This window comes from Lytechinus variegatus, chromosome 7 (genome assembly GCF_018143015.1).
Source record: "Lytechinus variegatus isolate NC3 chromosome 7, Lvar_3.0, whole genome shotgun sequence".
In the NCBI taxonomy this organism is placed as follows: domain Eukaryota; kingdom Metazoa; phylum Echinodermata; class Echinoidea; order Temnopleuroida; family Toxopneustidae; genus Lytechinus; species Lytechinus variegatus.
The window spans coordinates 1,665,035-1,690,124 of record NC_054746.1 but is presented as its reverse complement, the minus strand read 5'-3'; the positions used below and the strand labels follow the sequence as shown (position 1 = coordinate 1,690,124).

Genomic DNA, 25,090 nt, shown 5'->3' with positions numbered 1-25,090 from the left:
TAGTTTGTGTTTAAATTCTAAGAGTCGCTCATGTGTAATAAGCCGACCACTGGTTATGGAGTTGCCATTAACACATTCAATAATCTGGTTATTACTCACACACCATACAGGAAGGTGGTCTGATATATCTGAATAAATCAGTCCACTTTGAATGTCATTTTGTAATGAGTTGGTAAAGATATTGTCAATAAGCGTAGCTGTATTAGGGGTGATACGAGATGGTTTGGTAATTAGAGGAAACATGCAATGAGAATACATTGAGTTCAAGAAATTATTTGTTTTGGTTTCAAAAGAATAATTTAAAAGATTTATATTGAAATCCCCAAAAAGGTAAATTTCTTTATTTTCGTTACACAGTTTTTGCAAATAATCATCAATTGTCTCAGTAAATTCTGTAATATCTGAGTTTGGGGGCCTATAGACACAGCCTACAACAATTGATTTCTTGTTATCTTGTGGTAATTCAATGAACACCGCTTCATAAGAAGAAGTGCTTTTACAAAATTCTGTTCGTACTGTAAACTCAGAAGAATTATTGACATAAATGGCAACCCCACCACCATATTTACAAGATCTATTGATGTTGACAAGAGAATAATTATCCAATGAGAACATGTCAACAACAGTGCTTTCCCTGAACCATGTTTCAGATATTCCTATAACCGTAAAAGCATGGTTTAAATTTTTTAATAACAACTGCAACTCGTCAAAATTTCTCGGAAGACTTCGAGCGTTTAAATTCAAAATTGAAAATTTATTATTAGAATCCTGGTATTTTGTTTTAAACTCTTCTGAAAATAAATACTTACAGTTGCGATCTGGAAAATAGTCGTCAGATTCAACTTGAAAGGTTGTGTCAGATAAACTATCACCAGAGAAAGCAAGATCATTATTCATTTCAAAAGGGTTAATTTTCAGAGATTGTAATTTATCAATATCTATATTTTCATCTAGTTCAAAATAACTAAATAAGTTCCAGAGAAATTCATTGTCTGATACACACTTGTTAAATGGGAATAACTCAGCATTACACTGAGTACAGAAAGTAACAGATTGATATATACTGGCATAAGAATTACACTGAGTTTTTTTACATAGTTTGCAACAATTGAGCATAGCTTAATGTAATATAGAAAAGAAAAGAAATAGGAACACAGGATCAAAACCACATTCACACTATACAAACACACACAAAGTATCTTCTGTAAGTTACAGTCTACTAAGAACCTTGTACTAAGTTCTAGGTAGGAAATCCACACTGGGGCCAGAAAAAATCAATAAATGAACATAAGTTTGGGAAAAAACAATCACACAAATGTACATGACATGTACACACCAAGAAAAGGTAAAGTCAATAGAAAGATATAAAGGCACATTAAACTGCTACACACAAGGTGCCTTGATGCTAAATAGAATCAACGAGTCCACGTTTTAAGTAGCACTGTTGTACTATATACAGGTAAAGGTAAGCATCAGATGTATTGTCTGAAGAAATTGTTCAATAGGATATTTACAAAAGCATCAGGTCTTCTGGGCTCTTGATAAGATGCTTCTTTCCAGTAGATTTGAGTGAAACAAAAATGCGTCCGTCCATAGACCATGCTGAGCTGATCTTCTCATTCTTTTGGGCGCTTAGGAGAAGGTTGAAGTTCAGAGAAGTCAAGTCTTCATGTATTGAAATCCCGCTACTTTTCAGTTTACGTCGATTAACAAAGAGCTGCTGACGACTTCTATAGGAGCATAATTTAACGATTATACTACATTTCTTGCTACTCTTTCTCTTCTCATGATTCGTTCCAACGGTTGCTGATGCGGAGGTTGGTCTACTCACAGATGGTTGTCTCTTTTTGATCCAATGACTGCGATCAATATCGTTGACATCAAGATTCACTCCAATACGATGGGCCACGTTCAACACAATTTGGTCAGTGTTTTCTCCTTTCAGTTCCTCTTCCACACCAACTATCCTCAGGCATGACCTCCGGGAGTATTGCTCAAGATCATTCATTTCTTTTTTTAGTCTCTCAACTTCATTACTCTTCATTTTCACTTTTTCTTCAAGAGATGCTATGTGACTCACACGAGAGTCTTTTGCATTGAGAAGGTCCATGTTTGTGGATTCTAAATGCTCACACCGTTCTGTGATACTCTGGTTATTTTTCAGAATTTGCGATTGAAGTCCAGCTATCGATTTGCCTGTCTTCTTTGACTCGGATTCAAGGGCCGCTATACGATTATCTTGTTTATCTATTCTTGCTAATATTTCATCGAGTTTTCTTTCAACAGCATCACTTATTGCTTTAAGAAAGTCGTCACTTTCAACAATATCTTTCAAAATAGTGGAAACAGATGGCCTTGGCATTGTGAAGATACAATAATAATATGATGAGACTGATTGTAGATCCTGTCAATGACAGCAGATAATCGATTCAAATCAAAGTCAAATATTGAGGGCAATGCAATGCAAAGTAATGCAAAGTCTATGGCAATGTACCGACACAAAATAAAGTTACTGGGACTGAAGAAAAATATTACCATGTCAGTTCAGTATCCAGATTCATTCCAGAGTAAATCACAGCATATTTTCGAAAGCAGACATCGTGTGTAGCAACTGGGTAAGTTCACTCTCAGATTACATACCTCGATTCAACGGATGATGTACATAAAAGATGAAATCTTTGTCAAGATTTTGGGATCAGATAGCTGATATGCTCACTCGATCTAGCGCCCTCATCTTATTAAAGAAATAAGGCACGAACTTCAAATAATGACCTTCCTCTTTGTCCTAAAAAAAGTTAATGAGATAAGTTTAAAAATATGTGACTCGAAAGAAGAAAGAGCAAAAGCATTGTTTTTACAAGAAATGAAAAGTCATTTGGGCAAGAACTTAGATTAATCTATTGTTTGGGAGTGATTGTGGTTTATCATGAATGGCATTTGACAATGCATTTTCTACGTTCTTGAATTAGTTGTACGTCATAGAATCGAAAACTCTCTATTATCTTGTTGGCTTACCATTAAGCACAAGGATGTTAAAATCCCCATTCATAAACTGGGTGCCTTGGTATGTTGCAATGGCCTTGTAGCAGCCAGCCAGATCTAGCTTGATGATCATAGAAATACACTGACTGTCCCTCACCGGGGCTATGTCATAGAGCGGACTGAAAGAATCAAACGCTTGGTCTCCTACCTGCACGCAGAGAAGAAAACAATCGTCTTGAGCCAGGGAAAAAAAATTACAAGGGGTCAGGAAAATTTCAATCCCAAAATGCCCCAAAAAGCCTCGGAAAACAACAACAAAAATAAAAACAAAGGATCCTTGGAAATTCCCACAGGGTCCAATAAAATCTGTAATACAATGTACAAAACTTGTGGCTGGTGAGCTCAATAGTGGAATTTTAAATTTCTCCACTAATTTGAAAGCCTATCTGTAAACAAGACAGAAGTATATTAACCTGTTGCCTTCTAGATATGGATGATCTCTGTATAAAGCCAATTAAAATGACAAAATTCAGTATTCAACAGGTTTTTATAAAAGTCAAAATATGAATATCTGGCTCTGAGCCACAACATGGTAGGAAAGACAAGGCAGTGTTTCACGCATCATCTTGTTAGTGAATTTCATTGACAAATTTACTCTTAGCCAATCAGATGGAAGGAATTCAGTAGCTTATAACAGTTGTCGGTGAAAATCATTGACAATTTGTTTGATGAAAAGCTCCCCTGGATTTATCAGTATTTTGGAAGAGGATGGGACCCTGTAGTGACCCTGGCGTATAAAGTAAACAAATGAAATAAACAATATACAGTCTATGATATACATATAATGACATATGGATGAACTACTTTGATAATTGTTTTATCTAAAGTTAAGTCAATGTATAATCACAATGACCTATGACAATGCAATGACATTGACCTTGACAATTATCTACTCTATAATCGAAAGAAAATCTTTCTGGGTTTTGCTTAAGCAAATTTCCTCGGACTCCTAAACTTCTTTCAAAATGAAATAAATAATTGATCCAAGATCCAAATAATTTCATATCATACTACCATCATATAAAAAAGGTTACTTTTACTCATTAAAAAAACATCAACAGAACTGCTATTCAAAAAAAAGAAACAAAGAAAACAGGTAATAACATAGTTCAATTCTTCTGAAAGTGAGATAGGATACAGAAAAATAACAAATTGAAATAAAGGCCATTTGTAAAATGGGATAATTTTGTAAATCTTCAAACATAAACCTCTCCATACTCTTCCATCAATAGGAGAGTGGGAACAGTTGGGACCAAATTTTCCAATTGTATTTTGTTCTATTTCACTTAACTTTTTCACTTCTTAAATTTCTCTCTCTTGGAGAGGCAGGGAGGGGGGGGGGGTTAGAGGGTAGCTTCTTAAAGAATTTGAATGAATCGCAATTGCATACTATACATACCCTTGTAACCTTGAGCTCAAAACCATGCCATCGCTCGTCTCCATTGTCATGTCCCTTGTTCCATCTCTCTGGAGAACATGTATTACCATACTGATCTCTTGGCTCCACCTGGAGCCCATGAAGGAGCCCCTGTGTGACAACCACTGTGGAGCTGTGCTGGACAAAACCTGTTTTATGAGGATCCACATCACCTGTTGAGAGATGAGAGATGGAACCATTAAAATAATTATTCATCAAACTAATAATAATAATAGCTATTTTTATATAGCGCTTTCCCATAATGGCCCAAAGCGCTTTACAGCATATTATTATCCCGGTCATTGGATCCTTGCATGCCCGCACACAATGTATGTACCTTTTCCACTCCCTGAGGAGCATTCCAACAAGAGTTCCAAGAATCCATAATCAATAATGCATAGGCTTTCGCATCCTATCGGGTACCCATTTAGCACCCGGGTCGAGAGTGGCAAAGTGTGGATTAACTGCGGTGGGATTCAAACACACGACCCTCTGTTGTCAAGGCTATACAGTCAGAACCACTAAACCATGGCTCTTCCAAACTGATCTCTTGATAACAAAAACTGATAAGTGAAGAACATAGTCAATACATAATTTTGAATCATGAGTCTTCAATAAATACTATCTATTTTGATTAGGTCAACATTCTGGAATGCAACCATATTTCCAAACTCTTAAACAGAAACCAAAGCCCAAGAAGAGAAGCAATTTTATTGAAGAGAAAAATGGGAGGAACAAATTAAACAAGTTTCATCAAAATAGGTTAAAATATGAGCAAGTCAGGGACATTTAAAGAGTCTGCTACTTTCTATGGGGGTCCTCAAATTGGCCACACCGTGCTTTAGAATGGCAGATTTTGTGAACAACTCTCCATTTGTTTTGGACACAAATTTTCAGATTTTCCCCATATCTTTCAAATTTCATCTTGCCTCCTTCTGAGCTTAACATATGTAACAGGAAAATATAATTATATTAAGGTCAGGAGGAGACAATGTGAAATATTCAAAATAAAGGGGGAAATTTGAAAGTTTGTGTACAAAACAAATGGAGAGTTGTCCACAAAATCAGTCATTTATAAACAAGTTTGCCAATTTGAGGATCTCCATAGAAAGTACAACACTTTTTAAACGTCCCTAACTTGCCTGTTTCTTAACCGATTTTGATGAAACTTGTCTTAAATTCTTCCTCTCATTTTACTCTTTCAAACAATATGCTTCTTCTCTTGGGTTTTGGTTTCCTTTAATGCCTTCATACATTTCAAACAGAGCCTAGCACAGGAATATTTCTTCTACTGAAATCATAACACACATATTTCCTATTCAGATCAATTGGTTGTGAACTTCCTTATTACCAATCAAACATTTGAAACAAAAGCAATAACAAATAATAATAATAATGCCACTATATTACATTCAAGAGCATTCCATAGACTTACAATGTAGGCCTACAATGCACAAATATCAGGTTGAACTATTGTGCCTGAAATTATTCACGCATTTCCTGAATGCATGTAAGAGCATCGCCCAAACACATTAATCCCAATTCACAAACATGGTAGAGAATGCAATGTCTCTCCGGTGAAACCGCCCTCAGGGCACCTGGGGAGCTTTTCATGAATAGTTTAGTCAGTGATTTCCAATGACTGATGTGCTACCAGCCAATCAGATGCAAGGATTTCCAGTAGCTTATAACAGTTGTCAGTGTAAATCACTGACTTATCGTTTTCATGAAATGCTCCCCTGCTATCCATTATGCATGAGGATTCATGTATCTGGTACACGATCTGGTGACCTATCTCCCCGCAGACAGGGCATGTACAGGTATGCATATCCACACAATGCATATATGTGGTTATGTGGGGCAACATAACTCAGATATTCACAACTGATAAGCTTTAGCAGGGAGATGGATTTGAAGCATCATCATTATTCATTAAATTTATGTCAAGTACACATGTATAGATCTGATATTTATTTTATGTACATCAATCTAGGTATTTCAAAATGGTAATGTGGGGTCGAATACAAAATGTTTTGTGAAGCAGACATACTACATCTTTATCGCGAACATTAATGGATAAAAATCTCACTCAATTTTCAAAAAATACATTATTACGCTTTTAATGTGTAGTATAAAAGTACAATTTCAGGAGAATAAGAAGAAGATATTCTGACTTTATTAAATGAAAGTTAAACCAAGTCTAACTTCTTGCAAAATCAGCCCTGATAATTTTTTAAAGAAATTAAATATTCAATATCATTTATCAACAGAAAGACTAAATTAGTGAATACACTAGTTATTTTCAAAACACTAGTTATTTTCAAAATGCTTGTTTGTTGATCCCCAGGCAAACTGGGGGAAAATCAAAATCTTGTTTTCTTTTCCCATGCTTTTATTAAACTGTCTTATTTCTACACAATATGTTACATTGAATTGATAAGATTTAAATCAGAAAGACACAAAGGGACTAGATTTCAAATTTTCTTTCATACTTGATATATTCATTAATTCGGTAGGCCTATACATGTGCTATAAGCCAGTTCGTAGTTCCACTCTGCGCATGATCAGAGGAAGGTCATTTGTACTTAAGTGGCATGGTCGTTTAAAAATTCAATGAGATAAGCACCAACTTTGATGTCTTGATTATTTATATATTCTTTTAAATTGTGGTTTTCATTTACATCCCCCAAAACAGCAATGCGTCCAGGAACGACTGATATTTCACAGTTTGCCATGCAGTACATCGTACAACATGCTACAATATGCATTCAAAGTAGAAATGCAAAAAATATTTCCATCGGTGTGCTGTTCTAGTCACATGGTCTATTCAATTTCTTCATCCTACTATGCAAGGCATGCTAAAATAATATCTTGCTTTGAAATCTGCCTATCACTGTGAAAGTAATGAAAGATCAAACAACATTGTCCATGAAGTAATCTGGTCTATTAAACTGGAAACAAGACAAAATGGAAAACGTGCTAAATAACAATTAGAGCATATGTTTAGAAGACAAACTGGTCATAGATGAAGTAGGATAAGACCAGGGGGGTGTTTCACAAAAATTTAAGTATGACTTAGATTTGCACTTAAATGTCTATTTGCGTGGGGTAAAAAAGGCATGACCGTATTGATCAAATCATGAGAAGACGCACACTGCTGCATATTGATCAATAAGATTGCACTTTGCATATCTTGTACGCGTCAGCATTTAAGTGCGACTTAAGTCATACTTAAATATTTGTGAAACACCTCCTGTGAGATGAGACCAAATAGGACTAAAAGGGTATAGACCAAGTAGCAATCAGCCAACTTACCGGCTAGAAATTCTTTGTAGAACGGACTACCCCTGATGGGGGTTGGACCCAGACGGACAGAGATGGTGTATATTCCTGACCGACGCACTGTGAATGCACACTTGACCCAGTTATAGTTTGTTTCATTGTACTCCACAGAGCAAGCCATCCGCTGCTGACCGACCAGTATCTCAACGGCCAGCTGGTCAGCGTCTGAGATCGCGTACTTCATGCCATTCCTTTGGTAGAACTAAAATGTAATGAAAAATGTGTGTCACAAGATGAAGACATTGTGAATAAGGAAACTATTATTTTTTGTAATGAAATTTTAAGCACAAAAACAAAAAAAATTTGCAAACAAGCAACAATTTCCATTACATGACAGTATGATTTATTTTCGATTCGTCTAATGCCAATTCCTTCAATTGCCAACTCGTCTACTACCATTTGGTTTATGATCAGTTCATCTACACATTAAATGGTCTACTTTCATTCAGTCTAATGCCATTCCGTCTAATAACCCGTTGGTCCAATAGCCATTTAGTCCATATACCATTTGGTCTAATTAAATTAAAGTGTTAATTGTGCAAAGTGAATGAAAAAAAAATGGGTATTAGACCAACTGGTTATTAGATGAAATGAAAACGAAGTGATGATTGGACCAAATGGTTGTTATACAAAATGTTGATGGACAGAGTGGCATTAGACTAAATGAAGGGAGACCATGAGGTGAGTGGACGAGTTGACAGTAGACGATTGGTAATTTCCCTACGGTATAACTTGGTCATTTTGGGAAATAAATGCTATATGATCATTTTAGTTACAAAATGTGCATCAGGAAAGTTTTATCATTTTTTAGTTATCTTTCATACCTTATTACTGTATTAAGTGAGATAAAGAGCTATCTTGATTTTTTTATTTGTATCAACAGGAAAAATGGAATAACTCGATTTGGAATAACTGTTTCAAGTGAAGTACATGATGGTAGCATTAAACCAGAAATACAGGTCATTGTGAAATGCACATACTATGTGGAGCACATAGTATGTGGAGCGTTGTGGCCCAGTGGATTAGTCTCCGGACTTTGGGAGGACAGAGGGTCGTGGGTTCGAACCCTAACCATGGCGTAATTTCCTTCAGCAAGAAATTGATCCACAATGTGCTGCACTCAACCCAGGTGAGGTAAATGGGTACCTGGCAGGAATTCATTCCTTGAAACGCAGCGCGCGTAACAGCTGCACTGCTAAAGCCAGGGTAATTATGCTGCATACTGTAGAGCGCTTAGAGACTTCTGACAAAGTAAGTATTAAGCGCTATATAAGTATAATTATTTACTGCAGTATTAATTTCCTCCAAAATTTGTCCATTCTCCTGAAGACAACAAACACATACATGTTAAAAGATTGAATCTGGGTGGTTATTTTCATGACCAAACATATTCCCACAAAGGTATAGAGTTATTGAGTGATTAATTCTTTGCCACGGAAACCTTAAGAAGTTATAATCTTCAGTTTGTTACATAGAACCTACCTTAATGGTGAAAGACATTGTATCTCCCACAGGAACCGGTCCATCCCACCCCCAGTCCACCTGGCACCTGCATGGGTCTACCAGACTCCCGGTGATGTAATCAATGATGGGGGCATTCCGGCTACGGGACGACGCCCCGCTGGCCTGGGCGGTACGGTAGTTTCCATTCACCCAGGCGAACCCGATGGCACATATCAACGTTGCAAGGGTGACATTGCCTGTAATGACATCATGGTTAGATATTCTTGATTTAGTGTTTATTTCTGTATGGTGCAGAGTTGCAATCATTGATTATTATCAACAAAGTTCTGCAAGTATCATCATATTTGTGAACCATGTTCTATGGACCTCTGTGCATTGTGCAGACCTTAAATGTACTTTTGACTTCACTGTCTTATAAACTTCTGCCAAATGTGAATAATTTTTTTTCAAAATGCTCTAACACTTCAATTTCTTTCTATCATTAACTTGGTAATTTCCACTAATAGATTAAAAGAATGAATTTCATTAGGGGGTTACCCTGATTCCAATATGATACTTAACTTGTATGTATAATGTAAAATTTTCAACTTTCTACTACAAAATACTTGTCCAATTGCACTTTAATAACAATAATAATTTGATTCATCAAGTGCTTGTACCCTCCATTCTAAAAGGTAACTAAAACAAAGTACACATATCCTGTAAATGCACAAATTAATGAACAAATGCAATGAGAGAAGGGTACTTCAAGATCAAAGAATCTTTGTAAAGTTATACTACCAACAAGGTTGAAGACATCTGATATTTTTTTCCCACAATGTGATAAATTTCTATTGAATGAAAATATTGTATACAACATAGATTTTACATGAAATTTCTTGGATGTACAAGAAGGAGGTATAATACAACGTCTATCATGAAAGTTCATATACTGGCAAAGTGTTTTAATAGTTTCAAGGTCTTTGTGAAACTCCTTACCGAAGCTCTGAACGAAATGTGAGATGCCGCTCCACATGCGCCTTGCTAGGGAGAAGTCCAATTCGTACGGACGATCCGAGGCCATCTCCTTCTCTACCGCCCTCTGTAGTTGACTGAGTTCTTGGTAAACGGCGATGGATTTGAGTGGATCAATGTCCTCCTGGGTTATAGCATCTATATCAAGCTTTAGAACATTGTGAAGTTCACTGAATACCGTGATGTCTAAATCATCAAGTCTGCAGAAAAAAAAAAAGTGTATAAATCCAGATTACAATGACAGATATACAGGTAATAAAGTTTTATCACTTTTTCATTATATTGGTATGAATCCAGTTGTTATGTTACAGGCTTTGTATAATTTGTTTAGTCATAAAAATCTTGTATATTATATTATGATATGTCCCTATGAGCTTACAAAGGACTTGGATATCATTACCCTGGGTTTAGCCCCACAGCACGGACACATTTCAAGGAATAAATTCCTGCCACCTACATGTACCCATTTACCTTACCTGACTTGAGTGCGGCACTATGTAGATCAATTTCTTTTCTTTTTGAACCCACAACCCTCTGTTTCAAAGACAGGCACTATGACATATTTGACTATTTGGCAAATAAAACATGGTATCAGAATGATTTCTTCAAGTACGGTTACAGGGTTACTCTATGGCGAAAACATTATGGGTTGAACAGATCAAGAAAAATCAGACAATGTCTTCACGAATATTCAGTAATCACATTGATGATGTCCTATTCCCACTTGTTCTTTTGTAATTTATTATATACACATGTACAACATGTAATTCAAATTTTGTCCTCCAAGAATGAAAAATATTGGATTGTTAACTGATTTAATGAATTATAATTGCCGCAACTTTTTTTTTATAAGGGAGACATATAATACACACATGTATGAAAATATTAAATTATTATGATTTCATGCAATAACATATAAGGAAAGTGGGGATATGACATTGTCAGCCCACCTGATAAATATTCATGATGACCGACATGCATGTAACTGTTTTCACAAAGTATTGCTATTCAAAAATTCTTTAACTTCATTATTTGTTATCAGATTTGGATGTACAGTGTAACTTTCAGCATTTTGCTATTAAAGTGAATTTTACTCTATTTATTTAATATTTTTCAGCCTACAGTACCCTTTAAAAATCACATGTTTATGTATCACATTATGCTTGGATTTTATTGTCATTAAGAGATTAGTATGTGTGGTATGCCCAGGGTTCTTTATCATTGAGCATGAAAGGCTAAAATTCATGGTTGAATCCAGTCTACATGCCACTGAATAACAGACAAACCACCCTTTCACAAGGTACCAAAATCGTAATTTGAATGACGATTCCAGTGAAAAATAATTCTAAAGATGGATTTTTAGCACGTGTGAAACCAAACTAGAATCACAAACACTATCACGAATTCAAATTATACTCCAGAGGTGAATTCCAGTTAAGTTTCACTCAAATTATGGTAGAAATCTTACGTCTGAAAGGGTTGACTTCCAAGCATCTTTTGAGGGGCGGAACTTACGTGACGTATCAAGCACTTCTATAGATAATAAATTGTCATGCAATCATCGTACATGTAGTTTCTTTTTTGTAATGCAGAGCTTTGAATGGGGTTGATTGACAAGTCACCATGGACACAATACCCCTTTGCTTCTGAGGAATTCGAATTCAAATCACAATTTGAGTGAACGTGTGAATGGTACAATGATTCTAAAGACGAATTGCAATCATCACATTTGATGATTCAAGATTCTCGTGTGAAAAGGCCCAATGTTTCAATTTAAAATAGCCACATGTACATATAAAACAATCTAGACAGATGGCAGAAATGTGGTTCGTGTACCATTCCTTTTGATTTTTATATGATTAATTATTAAAAATACACAATATACATTCTGGCAGGCAACAGGCTAAATTACAAAGACAATGTTTGTGAATTTATATGGACACATGATACCTAATAGAATTAAAAGTTCAATGTCTTACCATAGAGCCACAGTATACATATAAACCTAACAACAAATTGATTTGAATAAAGATAATTTTAAGTCAAACATGCATAATGCTGAACATATCTTCAAGAACATGCACATAATAAACAAATTATACAGTAGCATAACAAAGAGTAGGCTATCACTTGATTTCACCATGGATCCTACTAGTTCTAGTACGATCCATGATCTCACAAAACCCTGGTGATACAAGGTATGATACAGGTGTCAAAGCACACTTGGGCTCACTATTTTTTTTCCTATTCACATTTTGTGAAATACCCATTTTTCCTAAAGCATAACTTGACTTCAGCTTGAATGTAAGATTCAATAAATATTTTATAACCAACATTGCACAAATCAAAACATTCATATTCAAAAAATTAAATTACAAAATGAAATAGAGAGCATATGATTCTCTCATACATGTATATGAATGCAGTTTTGTTCTTGGTATCATAAGCTTATTAATCTTTTGTGATATTAAAGGACAAGTCCACCCCAACAAAAACTTGATTTGAATAAAAAGAGATAAATTCAACAAGCATAACACTGAAAATTTCATCAAAATCGGATGTAAAATAAGAAAGTTATGGCATTTTAAAGTTTCGCTTATTTTCAACAAAATAGTTATATGAACGAGCCAGTTACATCCAATGATGACATTACTCACTCACTATTTCTTTTGTATTTTATTATATGAAATATTTTCATTTTCTCGTCATTGTCATGTGAAATGAAGTTTCATTCCTCCCTGAACACGTGGAATTCCATTATTTTAACATTTTGTGCTTCAGGCAATGAGGTCCTAATCATCAAATTCGTAAAAATTGAAATATTGTATAATTCAAACAATAAACAACAAAAGAAATAGTGAGTGACGTCATCGACTCTCTCATTGGATGTAACTGGCTCGTTCATATAACTATTTTGTTGAAAAAGAGCGAAACTTTGGAATGTCATAACTTTCTTATTTTATATTTTGATGAAATTTTCAGCATTGTGCTTGTCTGATTTTTCTCTATTGATTTAAATCAACATTTTTATGAGGTGGACTTGACCTTTAAGTATCAAATCTTTACAAAATTATTGACATTTTTTTTTCTTTTCACATCCAATTTTCAAACAATTATCAGTGTTTAATATGTTCGTGAGTGTATATCAAAATCAGCTTGATTTGGGGTAGTCTTAACCTTTAAGCACTAGTCTAGATGTGGACAGAGAGCTGACTTTGATAGACACAATTAATTATGACTACATGTACATGTATGTCTGTTCCCAGGCTACTAATGAATTTTCAGTGAACATTGCCATAGGAACTATTAATTGTAATTAATAACCTACAGTATGCTGGCACAGAGCATGTTCATGTGTGTACACATTATTTATTTTGGGGGAACACTGTATGCAACTACATTGCATGAATGCACCCGAGTCAAGGGGATTAATTGTGGTGTAAGTTAATATGAAAAGGCAGGGCAGAACATGCCATGCAGGTGACATTTTCTCACAGAAAAAAATGAAAACCCCGATATTCCCATTTCTATTTTTTCCCCTGTCATGGATTTTTTTTTTTTTTTGGGGGGGGGACTGTAATTAGTTCACATGTAGGACTCATCGCAAAACTTGTTTTATGCTGATACCATTGGGCATATATGTACTTGTATGAGCTTTGCAATACAAGTGATCTGTTTATAGCTTGCACTCCTTGCCAATGCACAAGTATGCTAGTCTGCAGAAACAGACCCTTGGCTTTTGCAAAATCGCATACATGTAGTGCAGAGTCTGAAGTAGTCAGACTAGATTTACTAATCACTTTGTACTGTGGCTGGCTCTACAGACAAGGCGGTGCTGCACCATCCCGAATTTGCTCAATCTCAAGATTTTAGCCTGATCGGCCCTCTTCGCGATTAATCTCGAGATTCAAGCAACCCCGTCTCCACCATCGCAAGAAGAGCGATTCCTGCTCAAGCAAGGCATCCATGCATTAGGGTCTGATGCCGTGAATAGATAATCCCGAGTGCGTCTGCACCTACGAATTAGCGTGATAATTCGTAAAATAGCGCACAATTTGGCAAATAATCCCAAGTTGACTTGGGATTGCAATCTCGAGATTAATCCTATGAACTAGGGCGATAATTGCGTCTCCATTGCAAATAATCTCGAGATCGGGATAATTTGCCGGATCAGAAATAGCACGCTAATTTGAAAACTTGGGATGGTGCAGACCGCCCTACAGAGAGTTTGGCATCTAGTCTTTCCTCGAGACATATATAATTGGTATAATTGGTGTAAGAGTTAACTTGCAGACTACAATATGCATGTGCAAGAATCTGATGTACTGTTTGAAGATGTCCCCTTGAATTTAGTTTGGAAGCACAGACTCATACTTGACACTTTAAAGGGGAAGTTCAACCTGAAGAAAACTTTGTTGTAAAAATAGCAGAAAAAAAAGTAAGAAAGTTATTAGAGTTCAAAGTTTTGGATTTGTGACGTCATAGACGAGCAGCTGCCCCATGTGTTATGTAATATAAAATGCATGAATTTCAAATTTTGTATGGTTCCTGATGACTTAATTTTGTTTTCTATTCATGATCGGGTGTGAAATGATTTGTCTATTGATATACAAAGGGTTCAGTGAAAAACATTTTCATATTTTCTGAGAAAATGACATTTATTTGATTTTTTACCATTCGCTATGTATGAATGCTGCTCGCATATGACGTCACAAATCAAATAATTGAAATTCTAATAACTTTTTAATTATTTGATGAATTTTTCTCAAACCTTCGGCAATATTTTTTATTTTTTCTGCTATTTTTACAATAAACTTTTTGTCAGGGTGAACTTCCCCTTTAACTAAAACCATGTCTAGAGTGAAGACTACATACCATTAAAGTCTCTCTGTATCAAATCAGCCACAGTACATGGTGAATCTAGTCTCACTATACAGACTCTGCATTATGCACTATGCAAAAATTATGAAAACAAGGGTCTGTGCCTGCAGACTAGACAACAGTAGTCTTTCCAAAAATCTAATCAGGTAAATGTAGCCATGTTTGTCTGGCTATGCCTCAGGAAATGGGAAGAAATTGATACTATAATCCACCTTTGCAAAGATATTACATAAAAAAAAACAACTGTGTAAAATGTATTTGAAAAGGCTTCAGGGTCCCATAAAACACAAAGGTTAGTGATTAATCGCACATTCAATTTTTATGATTGATTGTACATTGTAGTCAATAGAATTAATCAGAGAAAAATGTTCTATGATCATTGCTTAAGCTTTGTGTTATGGGGCCCCAGGTATGAATTTCAAGATGACAGGATTACAGAGGTTTTGAGGTGAAATTAATGCCTAGATACAGAACACTCTAATACCCCTTTCATAAACCTATCCTCCAATTAGCCGCCTTAGAGTAATGCGGATAATTCAATAAAAATTGCGTTCATAAACTCATAAAATAATTTGCACTATTTTTACGAGCGCCCGTCCTGAAAAAGGAGGATAATCGTCATGGCAACTGCACACACCCCCACCGATGCGGTTGCGTTGGAAAAGGGTGACCTTGTGACCGCTCCATGGCAATTATCCGCATTACTTTCGAAATGCGTTCATAAAGTCAAAATCTGGTCCCGATGCTGCTTATGCAGATAATTGCAGCATCAAAATAATGCGGATTTTTTATAACTCTGGTCCTCTTCCAAATTTACGACCAAATTATGCTGCTATTAGCCGAATAAACTGGGTTCATGAAAGGGGTATAAGGCTGGAAAGTGTTGTTATCAGCCATGTTGGAATAAGGAGGTGATTATCTCCTTGGCTGGACAAAAAGTTTAAAACCACTGAAAGGTGCCTTGTAGCCTATAATCTAGGTGGAGGCTGCAGTTATTGTCTTTGCTGTTATGCTGAACGCAATTGATACATCTGATCTGGCAAAGACTACGCATTGTGGCTGCGTTAGCAGCCATCGCCTATACACTCCCGTCTGCCTAATCAATATTCATGTATTCATCTCGTCGTTTGACGTGTTGTGGTACCAGGATCTGTACTGGTACCTGTATTGCTCTCGTGTGCCAACGACTTGAGATCATAAAAGCGAAGATATTATCGTTACACAGAGGGATTGCCTGGTAGATTTTGCCTTTTCCATATCCCTCCCATCATCAATAATGCTACAAATGGCAGATAAGGTCCCGGGGGGGGGGGGGGCCACTCTCCACATGACCTGCTACGCACCGCGTCAAGAAAAAGCGTCGATAAGGGTCCCGTTTCAGGCACTCAGGCGGCATCGACGTCTTAGGCAAAAAGGGTTGCATTTCAGGACCATTCACTGATAAATCACCGTTTAGGGTAGCCTTTTCTCTCTCTTCACGCCATTTACGGTTGCTAATTTCGGGTTATGAAGATGACGCCATTGAGGGTTCCAAATATGAATAGATCTACGCCATTTCCTGCCATTTAGGGTTACAAATTTGAGATTCGGGAGCAAACCAAAGCCATAAACACCATGAAGGGCGTGATTTTAAGGGATACAAAGTAATCCTCGCACACACAGGCCAGCGCATCACTTATGAGAGCATACCCCCATACAGTATAGTCTCTAGTCTTACACCCGGCTCTATACTAGGCAGCATAAGCAGGGTCTAGGTCTTGTCTATCATTTTGTTTGATTCATACCGGGGAATCCTATTGTAAAACATGTATGCAGCGCTTAGAAACATTTGTATTAACCGCTATATAAATGTTGCATATTATTCTTATTATGATTATCATTATCATTGATTTGTTTTTATTATCAATTAAAAGAAAGAAGAAGATACAGGTTTAATAACACATTAACTGGTACAGATTCAATTTTTTCAAGTTTTGATGAAATTGGTACTAACCTGTACTAACGAATTGTAAGTGATGCATCAGTCAGTCAAGGCAAGTAACATCTTTCACTTGCATTCATTAATTTAGGTTAAAAGATGGCTAAATTCAAAGTGACTGAGAGAGCTTGAGAGCAAATTATGTTGGCCTTACTTGCAATTACTTTAAAATAATGCCGGGAATTTATACCTGTTGCATGTATGGTATCAAATTAATCGATTTCGATATGTTTACGCCACTTAGGGTATCGAATTAGGGGCCTTTTCCTGTTAACGCCACTTAGGGTGGCTTTTCTCATGGGTTACGCCATTTAGGGTTGCAAATTTTAATGTCATTACGCCATTTAGGGTGCATTTCTGAGGTTGTCGGACACGGGTGGGTAGCAGTCCATGTGGAGAGTGACCCCCCTCCCCCCGGTAAAGGTCTTGGAATTTTCCACGAGGAATGCAAAGTTTATTGGCAGCATAATCCAAACTGTCGCGGAAGTTTCTCGCATGTACTCATACTCGCCATTGTGGGTGAAGAAAGTGACATCATGTCACATGATATGCATTAGGCCTACCTTCTTCCCGGGGGGGGGGGGGGGGGGCCACTTACATTGACGATTGGATACCATGCGCAACCAAAAAAACACGTAATAAGGATGTGTTTTTCAAGATAGGGCACGTTAAGTGCATAATGTAATAAGGGTGTCAAAAACACTAGAATATTGAAAAAAAGGGTATCTATTTTTCACTAGGAAGCCTACATGTATGTGTTTAGGGTCAAATTTGCGAGGGTATAGAAAATTAAGACTTAAATGTTTAATAAAGGATGAACTTTTTCCCCCAAGAGTCAACGCTATGTCTAAAAGTTTAGAGTACGATTTGCGCGAGTTGTGGGAGGTGGGGCTGTACAAAACCCAATGTAGGTAAAGGTAAAACTGACGACCGACGTCTGTGACATAAACCATTGAAATATCGCTGTACTTGTTTAGGGGTTAAATTCAGGAAATACTTGCCAATATATCATTTTGTTTCCAAGACTTGTTAAGGGTAGGGTTTCACATGCCAATACTTTAATAAGGGGTGCAATTTCAGAATATGGAAAATACATGTTTAGGGTGCTTTTCGAGACCCCATGGTCGCGCATGGTATCCACTCGTCAATGGAAGTGGCCCCTCCGGGACCTTCTTCTTTCCAATGTTTTTCTGATTGATCCTAATATTTCTTCTCATACATATGCATGAAAATTTTTCGTCCGAAAAACTGGCATCATTTCACAGTCATAAAAAACAACATCCAAAGCAGGACTGGAGTGTATAGGCAATGGCTGCTATAAAACGGCAAAGACAATAACTGCAGCCTCCATCTAGATTATAGGCAGATTTCCATAGTTTTTCAGGTTTTTGTTTTTATTTTTTCCACTATAGAGTGGAGTGTAATATTCTATTGGTATACTGTGTATTTCAATTCATCTTTTCTATTTCTCATTCCCCTTTGAAAAATTGTAAACAAAAATTGTTCATCTCAAAATCATAAATGTAGAGCATGTACCTATGTATTTGTAAATAAAGTCTGCACCCAGGTGATTTGAGTGACTTTTTTCCCATCTACGGGAGACGAGACAAGAAGGCCCTATCCCTTTTTACCAAGCTTAAAAATAAATGACTATGGGATAAATTTTTAAATGCAACTAAAGACATTTGAGCTCCAGGATACACTATTACTCTGAGTTGATAGAAAATTCCATCAGTGACTGAGGCTGAAATCATCATACCAAATACAGAATACAGTATTATACGGTCATCATACATGTACCAGTACTGAAAATGTTGATGAGTAATAGTATTGAAATAAAAAATAATTTGAATACAATAACAGCTTGTCCTTCATCATCCGCCATTTAAAAAAAGACAACCTTGAAAATGTTATTGTGCAAATGGCAAATACCATACAACACAGTCAATTAAGCAAATCAAACTCACCCCAGTCATGCCAATATGGTGGTTGGGTCATTGGGTGTCCAGACATTTTAAATTTTTGAAGCCTTCTTTTTTATCCTTGGATTACACAAAAAATATGAATTCAATAGTTGTAGGCCTAATCTTCTTCAATTTTGATCTTACTGCCTAACATTTTGAACCAAAAATTGATGAGAATTGAGATTTGCGTAATTGCCTGTCATTTTTCCCAAATGGCTATTTAAAAAAAAATTGATTGCCTGGACACAAAAACTGTCCGGATACACAACTACTGGGTATACTATACCCATCCCTTGCAGTTTCAGTAACTCTGCACTTTTAGTTTAGGCCACTTGTATTAGTAAAGAGTAAAGTATTCAAGATTTCAGTAATTCACAACAGATTGGTGTTTGTATTGCAAGAAACCAAAATTATAGTATAATCAGTTTGCATATCCAAAAGGGAGGAACTGTCTGCACATTACTAGATCAGGCCCTCTTATGACAAAACAATATTTAAATTTTGGCATAGTCATAGTCCATATGTAAATCTGCATCATTTAAAGGACTATCTGCGATATAAATTTGTAGATCAAAGTATGTTCAGTTATGATATGATGACAGTGCACTGTAATGGGTTGGGGAAAATCCAAGTTGACGAATCTCTGTACAAAACAGGAAGCGAGTTATTGGTGAGGCATACCACTTATGCTGAAAGGATGTGCAAATGGGGTATGAGGGACCCCTAAACAATTTCAAGACCAAGAAAAAAAAAATGAAAGGAAAAGTTGAAAATTATGATATCATTTTCTGAATATTTTGTCAATATTTGTCACAAATCAGAGTAAAAATAGTTGCTCAGAATTCACACATAAATAAATTTTGCCCATGTCATGTCTGGCCCCCTCTGTATGTACATACAGAACTTAGGCTGGTAAGATGCTGGTAATGTGCAGTGCGGGGGAGGGGAGCATTCAACTATATCGTCGAGCACACATTTGATAATGATGTAAAAAATATGTGAAGGCCGGGTAATTTTTTTTAATAAGATGCAACTCTCACAGAGCTGCTTAGGAAGAGATAAAAAATAGGGGAAAGGATATGGTTTATGAGAATATTCATGCATGTTTCTTTTTTCCCCCAAATTCATACCTGTCTTGCTTCAGTCGATGTTTTCATTTTAGCATTATTTTGGCGATGATAAAACTTTCTAAAAATCATTTAAAATAATGACAATCTTAACAAAAATAGAAAATTCTATGTGCCTTGAATGAAACCAGCAGTACAAGCTTTAGTCCGGAAGATCGTGGTCGACTGGATAACGCACCTGCCTGGTAACGCTAGGGTCGGTGGTTCAAACCTCGCTTGACTCTCTTTTTTTTGTTCCCTAATTAGATTCCACGAAACCATTATCCACAGACTCCGTTTTGGTGTAATAGGATTGAACTACGATTTAAAAAGACTTAATATACACCCCACGGGACTTTGTGATACATGTAGGCCTAACAAATTTGAAACAGTTGAGCATTTCTTAATCGAATGTCCCAAATATATAATAGAGAGGGCCATGCTACTTACAGAAACAAATCTTTCAACCTCCCAAAAAATAATGGATCTCTTAAAGAGTACTAAAGTAGAAACCCAATCTGCACTGGTCTGTTTCGTTCTCAGAACGAAACGACTATATAAAGTCTGAATCAGGAAGAAAGGAGACTTTTCTCCTTCTTTCTTACCCTTGGCTGATTATCCGAGTTTTTTTTTTTTTTTTAATTTGGCGATTCGCCAGGGGGACAGAAAGGAGATAAGGATGAAGAGAGAATTTTCGTTGTTAATTTGTTGGTTTGTTTAGTTCTATTTTCAATTTTTTTTGTTTTGTTTGTTTTTTGCACTTTGCACTTTCATCCAATACTTTAGTTTCGGTTTCCCGAAACCTGGAGTTTTATCAGGCCACAAATCCAGTTTACTTTTGCTTTTTCTGTTGCAGCTTACTGTAGCAGAAGAAAGTCAAACGTGTTGCAAGAATCAGAACGTAATCAAAAGAAAAATAAATTAATCTTTTTAAAAAAGGAAGGGAAACAAAAAAGAAATAAAAGAAAAAAAGAGAAAAAAAAAAAGAAAAGAAAAGAAAAGAGAATTCATAAAAAGAAAAAAAAAGAAGAAATATAAGAAGAAAAGCAAAGAAAACAGAAGAAAGAAAAAAGAAAAGAAAAGAAAAAAAAAGAAGAAAAAAAAGAAGAGGAGACAAAAAGAAAAGAAAAAAAAAAAAAATGAAAAAGAAAAGAAAAAAAAAGAAAAAAAGACAAAGAAAATAACAGAAAAGAAAAGGAAGAAAAAAAAAGAAAAAAAAAAGAATTAGAGAGAGAAGGAAAAAAGGAATGGAAAAAAATATCTAATAAGCTACTGAAAATGAACAAAAGCTGTGGCAAAAATAGTCAATCCTGACTGGTTGCCAACCAAGGAAAGAAGAAGAAGAAGTTCATTTGTCAACAAACAGTACACCAAAGCCTATACAATGAAAAGACTGGACACTTTGCTGATTTTGCGTAACGCTTCGCATCGATTTGTGTGTGAAATCGTTTCAGTGCCTAGTCTTTCCCTTGTAGTGTCTTTCCCTTGTAGTGTCTTTGATATGAATATGATTCGTTAAGTGCCAACCAAATTCAAATGATAATTTTATGGGCTTCTTACCCCTTTAGGATAGCCAGCTGTCTAAATCAAACTTGACCACCATCGATTTCATGTACAAAAGAAAATGTAATGCACCCATAGGTGGCATCCACTGTTGTCTGGCCATACTAAATGTATACAGTGTTTTTAGCATGAACAGGTAGTTGTAGATGCAGCCTTTACTTTAATATAGATTAAGCCTGCGTACATGTGCTTGAGGCCCTGAGACAAAAATTCAAGAAAACTTACATTGGTAAAAGGCCGAGAGAAGAATAGTCCTCTAGCCACTGTTTGAGCAACAGCTGGTCTTTTAACTCTTCTATGGCGACGTCGAGATGTTTTTTGTCACGAGGTCTGAGTCTCCTCAAGGCCCGCTGGTTAATGTCCAATTGGGCTACCTCCTCCAGGCTCACACAACCTTTAGGTAAAAAAAACACGCAGTATGAAATCAATGATCATCAATCCTTTTGGGGCAAAGTAAAAAATCCCATCTAAATATTTCTAAAGCAAACTGACATATGATGTAAAGAACATAAACACTTGTATGTAAACAATGAATACAGGAAATGTTAGCGGTAAAGTGAAAGCAAATGAACTTGACCTGCATGGTGAATCAATACCAGGCAAATAATGATTTTTCTTTTATCTATTTTTTTTGGGGGGGAGGGGCTCCTTTTCATAAATTACTGCCTAAATCTGCATCGTTGGATAAAGCTTTAACATGACAATGAAAGAAGTTCCAGGGTTCCTTTTGTTTAGTTTCCAGTGCTCTCTTTAGCATTTTGGGGGCTGAATCTCCCCTGCCGCCCATGTATTTTTTTTCGCAATTAACCCTTTCACCCCACCCACAAACAATACCAAATAATGTTGAGAAGTAACATGTTCACATATATATGTAGCAGAGCTACCAAGTGTCACGCATTATGCGTGAGACTCAAGCATTTTCGACTCTTGTTCATCCCCTCAAATCTCTGTCTCACGCAACTATCACAGCCTCTCCCCATATACATTGCACACAATGTCTGTGATCTCACTCAGATTCACAGAAAATCTCACGCATAGCTGGTCTTTGAACTTGGAAGTGGAAGACAAGGGGGAAAAAGGGGTGGGAGTAAGTGGGAAAGAAAAGAAAAAAACCTAACTGTATCATCACTAATTTACATGGAAATTGACTTGAAATGGTAGTCCTTTCCGGTGCCTACATGTAGGACAGACCCAGGATTGAATCGTGGGGGGGGAGCGGATTTGTGTACTAGGGGGAAAAAACTGCATGGGGGCTCCGGACGATTTTGCCCCCAAAATGATTACAAGTACCTACCCTATAAAAAAAGTATAAAATCCCCATTGACTGCAATTAAATGTTAAAGCTTATCCAATGTATCAGACTATCAGGTTCAGGCAGTAGGTGGTAAAAGTCACGTTACAGTGAGTTCTCTTAGAGTTAAGCAATTGCCTGATTTGCCTCTCTAATCCACCCCCCCCCCATGAATAAAGTGACAAGCAAAAATAAAAACATATTTCTAAAGGCAGAGATGCATATCATTCAATCATTTTTAAAGCACAAAAGCCTTGAATAATTTTGGTAATCTCTATTTAATGGTACAATACATGTAGATCTAGGTCACCCTTGAGTAGTATTACACCCTGTACATGTTATGACAATAAAATGTAAAACAAAAAAAATGTTAGCAAGTACAAATGTACTAACAAAACAATGTGGAAATTAGGTGGAAAATATTGGTTTAGGGATTTTAATTTTAAATCTTTATTTATTTACTTTTGATTTATCTATTAATGATTTACTTTCAGGAGATCCTTCAAAACATATCTTTTCAATGCATAAAATACCAAATTTGAACTAATGATCCAATCTAAATATCTTGATTACTTTATTCTTACCTTTCACTATTTCTTCTTTAAGCGCATAGGGACATGCTATGCTATGTGTGATGTGCTATACAAGAATTGAGCATTATTATTATTATTACTTTTGTATTTATTAATCACTTAATTTATCTATTCATTGAATATATTTTCTAATTTTTAATTATCCATTCATTAATTTCAATAAAAAAACAATAATTTCAATAAATAAAAAAAAATAATAATAAGAGCAAGTTCACAAATTTTCTTTTAAAGAGTGAAATGCTCTTGACTTTCTATGCTATAATGCTAGCAGCCTATAGCAGATGTGTTGTATATAAAAAATGCAGAATTGCAATATCAAGGATCAGGATTTTTGAATTTCACTCTTAATTCAATAACCTGATGTCACTAAAATAAAGTCATTGTAACTCAAAATGCCCAGGTTGAATTTAAATACAATTCTGAACACTCCTCCTCAAGAAGTCCTATACATGTACCCAGGCAATACAAAGCAAGAGATGAACAATGAAAACACACGCAACATATCAAAGTGAAAACAAAAACAATGAAACCTTTTAATATAATTATTCAATTGCTGAATAAATTCAGGATCATAGGATCCAAATACTAAGTAAAACAGAGCCCTTCACAATCACATTGACCAAAACAAAGCAATGGTCTTACTATTACATCTTTAATAAACATCAAGATGAAAGCAGAGATAAACAATGAATGTATTAAAGTGAAAACAAAAACAATGAAACCTTGTCCTTAATATAACTCAATTGATAAATAAATTCACAGGATCCAAATAAAACTGATCATCACAATACAGTGACCAAAACAAAGCAATAGTCTTACTAACTAACAGATTAAATGCCATCAAGATGAAAGCAGAGATAAACAATGAATGCATTTATAAAGTGAAAACAAAAACAATGAAACCTTTTATTAATCAATTGCTAAATAACTTTCTGGATCACACTGTATGATAAAAAAAACCCAGATCATCACAATTACATTGACCCAAACGAAGCAACAGTCTTAATACATACGGTAGATTAAACATCAAGATGGAAAGCAGAGATGTGTGAAAACAAAATTGAACCTACCAGCATCCCTCAGTAGCTTCTCAAGATGCACCAACTCGTTTTCCTTCAACCAAGTTTGAAAAGGGGTTTCTTCCTCGGAACCAAGTAGCTGTGAAAATGTTGTTTTCAAAGCAATGTATATTACAATGAATAAAAAAAGCCTTGAAAAATATTTAAAGACAGTTGTTGTATCATCAGCCATACTAGAAGGTCATTATTAGTTTATCCTGATCCAAGACGAATTTTCCAGGTCCAGCTGGCTCAGCTCAGCAATCTCAACGCATCCAGCTCCAGAGCAGCCTCGCTAGCTAGGTCCTAGGAATAGGTCGATCCGATCCGCCAGCTGCAGCTGCATGCAGCGTCCATGCAGCTAGCTAGCGCTAGCG

General features: G+C 36.0%; 1 protein-coding gene across 2 annotated transcripts in view; it reads right to left on the bottom strand.

Moving 5' to 3' along the window:
- LOC121418178 (apoptosis-resistant E3 ubiquitin protein ligase 1-like) overlaps positions 1-25,071 on the bottom strand; it is a 41,596-nt gene extending 16,525 nt beyond the window's left edge. Inside the window, exons 1-7 of one of the 2 annotated variants that reach the window (XM_041611901.1) lie at positions 24,726-25,071; positions 21,997-22,165; positions 10,244-10,479; positions 9,284-9,501; positions 7,775-8,003; positions 4,442-4,632; positions 3,016-3,190 (exon numbers count right to left, since the gene is read on the bottom strand). In XM_041611901.1, coding sequence (XP_041467835.1) covers positions 3,016-3,190; positions 4,442-4,632; positions 7,775-8,003; positions 9,284-9,501; positions 10,244-10,479; positions 21,997-22,165; positions 24,726-24,906 — 1,399 coding nt within the window. In that variant the 5' untranslated portion in view covers positions 24,907-25,071. The remainder of the gene's footprint in view (positions 1-3,015; positions 3,191-4,441; positions 4,633-7,774; positions 8,004-9,283; positions 9,502-10,243; positions 10,480-21,996; positions 22,166-24,725) is intronic. The other variant, XM_041611900.1, reaches the window with a different exon arrangement.
- Between the last annotated feature and the right edge of the window lie 19 nt (positions 25,072-25,090).